This window comes from Hypomesus transpacificus, chromosome 14 (genome assembly GCF_021917145.1).
Source record: "Hypomesus transpacificus isolate Combined female chromosome 14, fHypTra1, whole genome shotgun sequence".
Classification (NCBI taxonomy): domain Eukaryota; kingdom Metazoa; phylum Chordata; class Actinopteri; order Osmeriformes; family Osmeridae; genus Hypomesus; species Hypomesus transpacificus.
This window is the reverse complement of record NC_061073.1, coordinates 932,392-943,149: the sequence shown is the minus strand read 5'-3', so window position 1 is coordinate 943,149 and position 10,758 is coordinate 932,392. Positions and strand designations below refer to the sequence as shown.

Here is a 10,758-nt window from a genome sequence, read left to right as displayed (position 1 = left end):
TAATTGCAGAGCGAGTAACAAAACAAACACTACTCGAAAACAAACTTTTCAATATTTATTTTTTAGACATTGCAAATCGAACATAAATAATCAGAGTCTCGGCAGGGTTCAGAGCCTGCTGGGCTTATAGTTTCCTACATAGTTTTATATCAGGAAGGCAGTTCAGTTTGGCAGACAGGTTCCTTGATAGTCCTTGATACTGTCAAGCAGTTATGATGCTTTAGAAGACTAGACACTGAAGTGACATTGTCCACGCAACTAGTGTCTGTTGCTATGCTACCTAGTGTGGTTGAGGGTGACACACCACTGAGACTATGGTCTCCTTTCCGACACACCTTCCCAATATTCACTGAAGATAAGAAATGAAGAATAGCAGATCAGAAAAACCTTTTTCGTTTCTTTTTCCCTGTGTTTGTGTTTATGTTTGTGTGTTTGCAAACACAAAGCATGTCTGCATGTGTATATGCAAGTGTGTTTATGTATGTGTGTAGGTGTGTGTGTGTACCCCACCCTGAAAGAAGCTTGTAGCCCCCTGCCTGGACCACCATGTTGACGCCTGTCTCACAGCAAACAGAGCTGGAGTCTGGGCCCCGCTCCCTATCTGTCTGTCCCTCCTCCCTGTCTGTCCCTCCTCCCTGTCTGTCCCTCCTCCCTGTCTGTCCCTCCTCCCTGTCTGTCCCTCCTCCTGTCTGTCCCTCCTCCCTGTCTGCCCCCCTCCCTGTCTGTCCCTCTCCCTGTCTGCCCCGCTCCCTGTCTGTCCCCCTCCCTGTCTGTCCCCCCTCCCTGTCTGTCCCTCCTCCGTCTGTCCCTCCTCCCTGTCTGTCCCTCCTCCGTCTGTCCCTCCTCCCTCAGTGGGGTGAAGGTCTGTCAAGCCATGGCCCCTTCTAGCCCACTCATCTATGTGTGCATCAGTCACACACACACACACACACACACACACACACACACACACACACACACACACACACACACACACACACACACACACACACACACACACACACACGATGCTAAACAGCCATACTATTTTAATTATCATTTGTATGTTTTTGAGGAGTGTGTGTGTGTGTACCCTGACTGTGTGTGTACCCTGAGTGTGTGTGTGTACCCTGAGTGTGGCAGGTCTGGGATTAATTATCTGAGGCTGAGCCTTCGAAAGTGTGACATCCCTGGCTGGCCATTCACAGCTCATTACACGCTGTCCAATCAGAGTGAAGCCAGCGTAGCCGCTGTTTGTTTACATCCAGCATTTGGACTGACAGGGTGGGCCTTGGTCTCACACACTCTCCATCTCTCTTTCTCACACACACACACACACACACACACACACACACACACACACACACACACACACACACACACACACACACACACACACACACACAGAGTTCACGTTAAAATATATTTATTATCGGCGACATATTCCTTCATAATCATACATCCATGCAAACACAACACAAATAGTTGTAATACACAAGCAGTGGTTTCACAACAGGGGCTATGTAAAGGAGCCGAGCTATTGAAGTCACAAGACTGGGGAGGGATCCGAGAGGAGGAATGTGGTCTACTCACTGGTCCAGTGAGGGAGGGGGCCAGTGGGGGGACAACAATGGGATGATAGTGAGGGACTGAGTAGAGAGAGAGGGGGGGAGGAGGTGGTGGAAGACTGAAGGAGGAGCAGAGGGACAGGAGCTCAAGCCACAGCAGAACACACAAGAGGAACAGACAGACACAGATGCAGTGAACAAGGATGAAACGTTATTAAACGTTCCCACACACCAGTTAAACCTTTTGATGAATGACTTGTTCGGGGAAAAAGGATGAGAGGGCACTTCAAGGCTCGCATTAAGAAATAGGTATCCATGGAGACGGTAGGCAGAAGATCACAATACAGTCACATGATTTTACGCAATAGAGCCGATGAAACTCGAGTGAAAAAATATATTATAAATAGAAATACTAGAAATAATCAAGTGATTTAGACTTGTCGTCAAGACTTATACTATAATCTTTAGGAAAACATGTTAGAGTACTTGGATCCAGCAGAAAAAAGAACAAAACAAACACCCATAGTGAGAACACATCCTGTATGTATCAGTTTGTTTATCTCTTTGTCCCTCAGGAAATATTAAATAACCGTTCACTCATCACATCATTTCTACCCCCATTTAAAAGCTTTAAACTACAGTGCCACCTGGAGGCCAAACACAGTAGTGCGTCTGACCTAGAGAGTCCATGCATGCTTCAGGACAATGCTGTTCGACATGCCACAGGCGAGCACGCATGCACAAAGCACGGACGGCGTGGTGACGGTAAAGAGCTACGAGCACGCTCACAGAGGCTCTCATGCAGCTGGGTTAGGAACACATGTACATACAGACACAAACACAGACATGTCTGGGGTCTAGCTCGACCCAACACCTAACATGGTCATTGCAACTACGTCAGGAAGAACTCACACAAAAACACCTGCACATTGCACGTCATCCACTAGCAGGCAAACTTACTCTACCCTGGACGGACTAAGACTTCCAAATGATTTTGCTAAGTCTCCTTTTAGAACAGGACATTTTACAGGTTACGCGGGTCATTAGGACCGTATAGTGTTTCTCTGATAGCTGTCGTCACTGTACGGGGGTGATGGCTTTCAACAGACACAGGCGAGGAGAGATGTCCTCAGGTCAGGGTTTGAGAGACAAGGCACTTCGGACTGAGGGAGGGGCTTCATGCTCAAAAGGTCATTAAGCACTGGACACAAAGTACGTCCAATCACATCCTTTGTAAGGACACGGTTCTGAGCAGGGTGTCTTTGGGGGGTGGGGTGGGGGTGATGACTAACGTGTTACTGGGGGGGGGGGGGGGGGAATATAAACATGATCTACTTCAGGAGAGCAGAGGCAGACACACACAACACATACTGTACAGAGGATAAACATGTTCTATTGTTATGCAGATGGTCTGTCACCTACGTGTGTCTCAGACACAGACCAGACTCAGGATGCATGCAGGCGGCTGCCACACCAGGACACGGGAAAGGAGCTCTGGATCAGAGACAGGAGACACCTACATGGACGTAGAGGCCTTAACACTGACAAGCTTGGCGTGTTGACATTGTTCGCGTGGCTTGACTGAGGTAAGAGGAGCAGGATGTGGCCACAATGGCTGGACTACATGATCAGATATATTTGTGGTGAACGTAGTGTGTTATTGCTGGTGAGGGGTTATATACTGGCCAGTAGGCTTGCTGAGTTGGAGTCAGTTGGGTCAGAGTGAATTGGGTCCGAGTTCAAAGTAGGTTGGGTTAGAGTTTAACGTTGGGTCAAAGTGCACAGAAAATTGGGTCAGAGTTCAGACGCTATGGCAGACTGGTGTCTGGTAATGGTGGTCGCCATGGGAACAGCGTCCTGTTCTGTTGTTCTTCAGTGTTCATTCCACAGCCATCTTGTCTATGTGGTCACTCAGGAGCTTGTACTGTTCTAAGATGGGAAACACACACACACAACGTGCTCAATTAAAAACATAATGAATGATGTGCCATGCATGTCCTTTTGTTTATTGAACTTTTATCCAAAGTGACAACAATTAATTTGTCATTAATTAAATTCAGCAGATTAAAAAAAAGGTACATTTCGCCGATACCACGAGAAGCACTGCAGCGTTAAATGCAGCGTAATGCACTTCCATCGGTGCGTTCCTATTGGTTCTTGTTCTCATTTAGGTTCATGAACTGATACTGGCTGAGACTTTCGTCAACGTTGACGTGAAATCTACCTTCATTCAGGTTGCCGATGATGGCCTGCTTCTTCAGGAAGTCATTGCAGAGCTTCTTACTGAGGCCAAAGGCCAACATGTTGTGTGTGAAGGTCCTGAGAACACAGAAGCGAGTTCAGACTAAGGACCACATGAACGCTCGTCCCATAAACCTCCTCATGGATGGCTGGAACCTACCCTAGCTGGCCAAAGGCGATGTTCTCGTTGAACCTGGAGCTGTCCTCCTTCTCCTCCTCAGTCATGTGACACCACTTCTCCCTGGAGCAGGAAGAGAGCAGGTAGGGGTCAGGGGTCAAACGTGGTTCACCCTGACCATCTATCCGGGGCCGCACCAGAGCACACATGGTCTTCATTCGCAAGCAGAAGGCAGACGCGTGAAGCCAACAGGGACCACGGAGGGTTCAAGTACTTCGATGTTGCCTTACGATGAAATGAGCTCTTTCTAGGATGGAAACCACAGAATGCGTCTCTGATAAGCCAGGTTGGGGAACAACAGACCAGGAGGTTTTACTCAGTTTAAACAAGTATATTTGGTTGTTTTGGAATGGCCTATTTGAAACATCCAAAGCTTTAAAACTTTTTAAAGCATTTTTCGTTTGAAAGGAAAGACTCACATCTAGATGGATGCTCTCAAACTAACATCTCATCGCGCCTGTTGTAAGAAAACCCAACCTAAAAGACAAGAGTCTGAGATCCAACTAAGAACCATTCCCATGCATCGCAAACACATGAGACAAGACAGATGATCTTCTCCAGCAGTGCAGGATCATTTAAACTTAGTATAGATAGCCAGTCTAAAGACCAGGTAGACAGACCCAGTCTAGAGACCAGGTAGACAGACCCAGTCTAGATACCAGGTAGACAGACCCAGTCTAGAGACCAGGTAGACAGACCCAGTCTAGAGACCAGGTATACGACCCAGTCTAGAGACCAGGTAGACAGACCCAGTCTAGAGACCATGTATACAAACCTAGTCTAGAGACCAAGTATACAGGCCCAGTCTAGAGACCAGGCATAGAGACCTGGTATTCACAGCCGGGCAAAAACAACAGCAAACAGATAACAGAACATGGGGACCTCTAGACATGGACAAACCAAACTCATAACTGGCATGTGATGATTTTTTTGTGACGGAGGGAGAGTGTAGAGCTTCAGCCAGTGGGGATGGAAGGTAGCATGCAGCATGAGAGAGAGACAAAGAGACAGAGAGAGAGAGAGAGAGAGAGAGAGAGAGAGAGAGAGAGAGAGAAAGAGAGAGAGAGAGTATGAAAAATAACTACAGTGGTAGTGTAGTATTCCCCAGGTCTGCCTCTTTATGACCCAGCGTGTGAGAGGCATCGCCAAAAGCATACACTGGTCGGTATCCATGACGATACTTCAAAACATCCAGGTCACGAGCAACATGCAACTGACGACAAACTGCCGTATAGCACTTTGCCGGAACGACCTCAGGAAGGTCAACCACAAGCACAGACGAGATGACCATCGGACCGCACAAGACTGGCATTCAAAGCTGGCCTATACTGGACCTTCCTAGGCTGGGCCAGAGTATGTAGACACAGACAGAGTATTTTCTAGGCTGGGTTCAGGCTACAGAGTTCCAGCTGTTGTTCCACTGCTCCTGTGCTAGCCTATGGGTACTCGTTTGAAACCCACAGCTGATTCCACACGCTGCTTCATCGAGCCTCCGGCAGATCCTCCTCCTTCCCTCGCTTCAAGCCCCAATGCCCAGATCCCATCTGCTCCACTCCTCGCTCATGTCTGCTCCTCACTCTATCTCTATGTCTTTCTTTTAACAATCTCTTTCCCCCTGCGTTTTCGCCCCTCCTCTCTATCTCCCTTGTTGATCTTCCTCTCTCTGTTCCTCCCCTCTCTGTCTGCCATATGGAGGGGGCTGCGGGCTGAAAGAAGGACAGACCTCTCGTCTCCCTCTTCCTCCTCCTCCGTCCCCCTGCCCGGCAACGAGGCACAAGGAGACAAACGGGGTTAAACAGACATGCGGAGACAGAACACAGGAGAGAAGAGCAGAGAACACACAGACAAAGACGCCTGCACCTACAACTATGCAGCCACACACACACGCACGCGCACGCCTCACAATGCACGTCTCATTTACAGTACATCTGATCTTTTATGGGCAAAGTATGGCTGATCAGTCGTTACAGCAGCTACAGAGAACAAACAAACGCTGCTCTCAATCCCCACGGACAGAGGGAACGCCCTCAGCTCACTTCATGATTTAATCCTTAAAAAAAAAAAAAAAAGAAAAGCTTTCAGTGCGACCCCCCCCCAGCCCTGCGTTTGTCCTCTCATCCCCCCCTCCCCCCACCCCCCACCCCTCCCACAAGCCCTTCACCTGGTGGTGGGCGACCTCTTCTTCCTCTCGCAGTGGACGGCGTCGAAAAAGGCCGCGTTCCAGAAGCGCAGCGTGTGCCTGTAGAACGCAAGGGGAGGTCAGGACGACGAGGTGGAACCCAGTAAAGCTAAGTAGAACCCAGTAAAGCTAAGTAGAACCCAGTAAAGCTAAGTAGAACCCAGTGAAGCTAAGTAGAACCCAGTAAAGCTAAGTAGAACCCAGTAAAGCTAAGTAGAACCCAGTAAAGCAAAGTAGAACATAGTAAAGCCAAGTAGAACCCAGTAAAGCTAAGTAGAACCCAGTAAAGCTAAGTAGAACCCAGAAGACGTGATGAGGAGTGAAGAGGACGGGCAGGCGTACCAGATGGGCTGCTGCTTCAGGTGTGTGTACAGGTAAATCTTCTGTCCTTTTCTTTCCTCAGGGCCATCAGACGACACTATCACCGCGGGGTACAAAGACAGGAAGGGATTCCTTTGTCAGGTCATGTTCTACTAATTGATAATAGCCAGGGGCGCCGTATAGGGGGGGAAAGTTAGGACAATTCCAAGCCCCCCAAAAACTAAAAACTAATAGAAATTATAAAGTTTTTTTTTTTTTTTCATTTTTTTTTTCATGGGGCCCAAAATTCCTGGCGGCACCCCTGATCATAGCTAAGCAGAATAGGGATATCCAACTCCGAAGGTAACATACCTGGAGTTCTGGGCTTTGTCTCAATCGGGCTCTCTCCCTCACTGGAAAACAGAAACAGGAGGACAGTGAGCCGTGTGAAAACACACGAGCTACTAAGACTAACGCTGGCTGACAGTTGATGTCGCCTGAGATCAGGGAGGACAGGGAGAGAAGCATCTCACTCGTTCCTGCGAGCGCTCGGCCCCCTCAGCTTGTTCTCCAGGCCTCCGAAGAAGCCTTTGACTTCGGTCCTGGCCGAGGTGGTTTTGAGGAGGCGTTCCGCGGCGCCCTTCTTGCCCGTCAGCCACGAGTTGGTCTTGTTCAGGTAGGAGTCCAGTCCGACCGGCGGTCCATGGTCCAGCAGCTCAGTAGGAGACAGCTGGACCTTACCTGGCAGGGAGGGGGAGCTACACTTACAGGACATCTGAACCCTTCAAGAAGATACTGGACTACCTGCCAACACATGGCAAACTAACATGATTGTAACCCTGAACATATTAAGGCCCAGTAGAGAGACCTGACATTTCTTACCAATGTGGTAGTAGGTAAAGCACATGGTCATTAGGTTTTTGGCTGGACTGTAGTCATCCATCTGGTAGCACCTGGAACACACACACACACACACACACACACACACACTTGCTGAATGTACCTGTGTAACACTTCTCCGCTTGACTGAAGCTTCAATCTTCCCCCATTATCCACACCCAGACAACCACATCCACACCCTTCCAGTACATCCTATGGTGATTATCCAGTTGCTAAGTTCTAAATACATACAAAAATCTGCAACCGTAGGTGTGGTAGTGAGACTTACTCAAACAGCACGACTGCAAACGACTGCACCAGTCTGTAGAAGGTGGCTTCGCTCACACACTTGGAGTTGCAGCGCTGAAACAGACGGGTGTCTCTGTGTGTTTACTTCATTCGTCAGATACCAGACACAAGGTGATTAGCGGCCGTGAAGTGAGGCCCAAACAGAACACAGCTCGCAGCCTTTCAGCCTGAGGGACGGGGGCTTTATCAGTCTTATTATCCGGCGCAATTGTCCCAGTGTAATATTTACCTGCGCATTGACGTATTTTGCAAACCACTCCCTGCCCTTGGAGTTCTCTTCACAACACAGCTCCCCGAATCGAGCCTTCTCCTCCATGTCGAAGTCCTCCCTGGAACATGGAGAGACATCTGAGGTAGGCTCAACACAGAGAGACAGAGAGAGAGAGAGAGGCAGAGAGAGACAGAGAGAGAGGCAGAGAGAGAGACACAGAGAGAGAGAGAGAGAGAGAGATACACTTACTTTCCATGAAACACTTTCTCTACGTAGGCCTTCATAAAGCCCCGCCTCTCCCCTGCTTCTGCCCCACCCTCCTCCGCGCTGTGATTGGACGAGGAGGATGACCGTCTCAGCTCCCACCGCTCAGAGGGCAGGTCCATGTCGTTGTCGCTATCGGCTGATTCGGTGGCGTCGCTGTCGACGCCCCCCTCCCCGCCTGCGTGCTGCTGGGTGTCCGAGGGCCCCTCTGGAGCAGTGGGAGCCATGGGGGCCATGGGCTCAGCGAGCAAAGGGGCTGGCTGGGCAAAGGAGGCCAGATTTGGGACCAGGGGCTCGCTTGAAAAAATGTCCCTGTGTAGAAGCACCGCGCTGGGGGGAGTATCCGAGGGGGGTGCCGAGTCCTCTGGAGAGGTGGGAAGGTCGAAGTCGATGAGGTTGTCTACAGCTACACCCTCCATGGTGGCCTGGATGGGAGCAGACGACAGTGGGGGAGGGGGCACAGTTGTCCTGGTTACGACTCTCCCGTCCACTGGTGGCCCTGTTGTACTGCAGGCAAAGGATACACCATGTCTGGAGAGGGGGGGAGGGAGGGGGGGAAGGAGGGAGGGAGGGGGGGTCAGCAACCGGTCGGGGTGAACGTTGATTATGGAACTAGGCTATCCCTCCTCCTAACAATATCTGGCTCTCTCTCAGCCCCACTGTAGCAGCTGACCACACGCGATTGTGCAAAGGGTCCATCAAACATGTAGTGCCTCCATTGATTTGATTGTTGTGGGACTTCTAAAAGGTGGGTTAAGCCCTGGCAGCCGAGTTTTCCGTTCTCATGTTGCTGAAAATAGCTCTTATCAACAGCTCCTTCACAGATGGTGAGATCTCACATGGCGCTTCCACATCTCTCAGGCTTCATCACGAGGCCCTGAGCTGATATGAAGAGAGATAGACAGAAAGAGAGAGAGGGAGAGAGAGAGACAGAGACAGAGACAGAGAGAGAGAGAGAGAGAGAGAGAGAGAGAGAGAGAGAGAGAGAGAGGGAGACAGAGATAGACAGAGAGAGAGAGAGACAGAGACAGAGACAGAGAGGTAGAGGGAAACAGAGACAGAGAGAGAGACAGAGAAAGAGTGAGAGAGAGACATAGAGAGAGACAGAGAGAGAGAGACAGAGAAAGATAGAATGTTTTTGATTGTAAGGTTCCCCACTGCAGCCCGCTCCCCTGTCAGGCAGGGAATGACACCCCCCCAAACACACACACACACCAATGTACTGACACACGCACATGCACACACTTCTTCATGTTCAGTAAATCTCAGCACTCCATCCTCAGACTGCACAGACTGCGGTAGTTTTGCTTCAATAAGCACACACACACACACACACACACACACACACGCACACACACACACTCTGTCTCTCTCTCTCCACCTCAGGGGAATGCTGCATACAAGGCCGTCCATCAATATGATTGCATACTGACAAGCGTTACTGAGCAGGTCTACCTAGAGGATTTAGAGAGAGAGAGAGAAAGTCTTTAAGAAAAGACAGACACCATTATTTGTATAATTAATGCAAAGCTAAAATTTCGTAAGCAAAAACAGTCTTGAATTTGAATAGAATACATAGTATATCTTAATGTTGTTTCACCTTGTAGGTAGGCCTTGAACTGAACATAATCTTATTTGTACAGTTGAGTTAACATCCACAGCGAACTTAGAGGATGTAAACCATATAACTGGGAGACAGTTTATCACCGTGAGCAGCGTCAGATGAACAAAAAACGAGTTCCGATTCACGAGCCAACGTAAACCAGGGAGCAACCACACCACGGCCACGAACAGAAACCAGGATTCCATGTTTAACGCTGCCACACATTTGCGCTAATTTTGTTTACTAGAGTAAAGATCCACATTTACTGGTACATTTGTTGTGGTCGTGAAACACAGCAGGGGTCATTAGAACACTGGGCCAACTCTACGCATTTAACAGAACTGCCAGCTGAATAAGTGGTTCTTGCAGGGCACATTTTATTATTATTAGTTCGGCTGTATTAAGCAGTGCACTTGACATACATTTGACAGGAAATAACATTGAACAAACACAAGCCAGTGCGACTGTCACTCAAGCAAAAACAAGCGTTTCCTTGTGTGTGCTGTCTAGGCTATTAGGGAAACCATTGCGGAAAACCAGCTTTGATGAAGGACACGGGATATCCCCCACACGGTATCCCAGGTTAGTCAAGCATCACTGCCGTTACCCGAGGTCGTCGCTGTAGCTAGCCAGCCCCGACCATTCAATTATGAAAAACAAACATCACGAGACATAAACCAGGTTTGGTAATTTCGAAATTGCTACACAACTATTGCTGTTCTACTCAAAGTAACAAAATAAATGGTGTAATGGGACTTACTGAAACGGAAATGTGCGCATGTTGACAAATAATAAAACAGTTATCATACAAAATAACAGCTGTACGTACATGAAATTTCCCAGGAAGGTACCAGCCAGCTGAAAGGAGGGAGTCTTCCCTGTACTCGGCGGAACTCTGCTGGCCACTGTACGCTGGGGTACGCATGCGCAGTAGTCAATGATCGTGATGCAGGGGGAATCCAATGACGTGTACACTGACATGAAACAGGAACTTTGAGTTCCATGACCTCGCCTAGGCATCATTCATAATTTTTATGAGCCTCAAAG

General features: G+C 48.9%; 1 protein-coding gene across 3 annotated transcripts; it reads right to left on the bottom strand.

Annotated features, from left to right (window-relative positions):
- Window positions 1–1,388: 1,388 nt before the first annotated feature.
- Window positions 1,389–10,651, bottom strand: kiaa0513 (KIAA0513 ortholog). Of its 3 annotated transcripts, XM_047033945.1 has the most exons (13): window positions 10,541–10,594; window positions 9,490–9,563; window positions 8,094–8,533; window positions 7,863–7,962; window positions 7,614–7,687; window positions 7,328–7,398; window positions 6,979–7,186; window positions 6,818–6,858; window positions 6,488–6,563; window positions 6,128–6,205; window positions 3,949–4,029; window positions 3,772–3,866; window positions 1,389–3,476 (listed from the first exon to the last, which is right to left on the bottom strand). In XM_047033945.1, exons 2-13 carry the CDS (start codon window positions 9,505–9,507, stop codon window positions 3,427–3,429), a joined length of 1,332 nt encoding a protein of 443 aa, XP_046889901.1. In that variant the 5' UTR covers window positions 9,508–9,563; window positions 10,541–10,594; the 3' UTR covers window positions 1,389–3,426. The 3 variants fall into 3 exon arrangements, with proteins under 3 accessions (XP_046889901.1, XP_046889900.1, XP_046889902.1); XM_047033944.1 differs by lacking the exon at window positions 9,490–9,563 and having other exon boundaries at window positions 10,541–10,651; XM_047033946.1 differs by lacking the exon at window positions 9,490–9,563 and having other exon boundaries at window positions 8,094–8,639; window positions 10,541–10,621.
- Between the last annotated feature and the right edge of the window lie 107 nt (window positions 10,652–10,758).

Bases quoted from the DNA above. Each gene is read 5' to 3' on its own strand.
- kiaa0513 (XM_047033944.1), bottom strand. From the start codon at position 10,636: ATGCGTACCCCAGCGTACAGTGGCCAGCAGAGTTCCGCCGAGTACAGG. The intron at 6,859-6,978 runs GTGAGATGCTTC...TCTGTTTTCCAG, and splicing joins CCGAGCGCTCGCAGGAACGA to TGAGGGAGAGAGCCCGATTG. The intron at 6,564-6,817 runs GTATGTTACCTT...CCGCGGTGATAG, and splicing joins GACAAAGCCCAGAACTCCAG to TGTCGTCTGATGGCCCTGAG.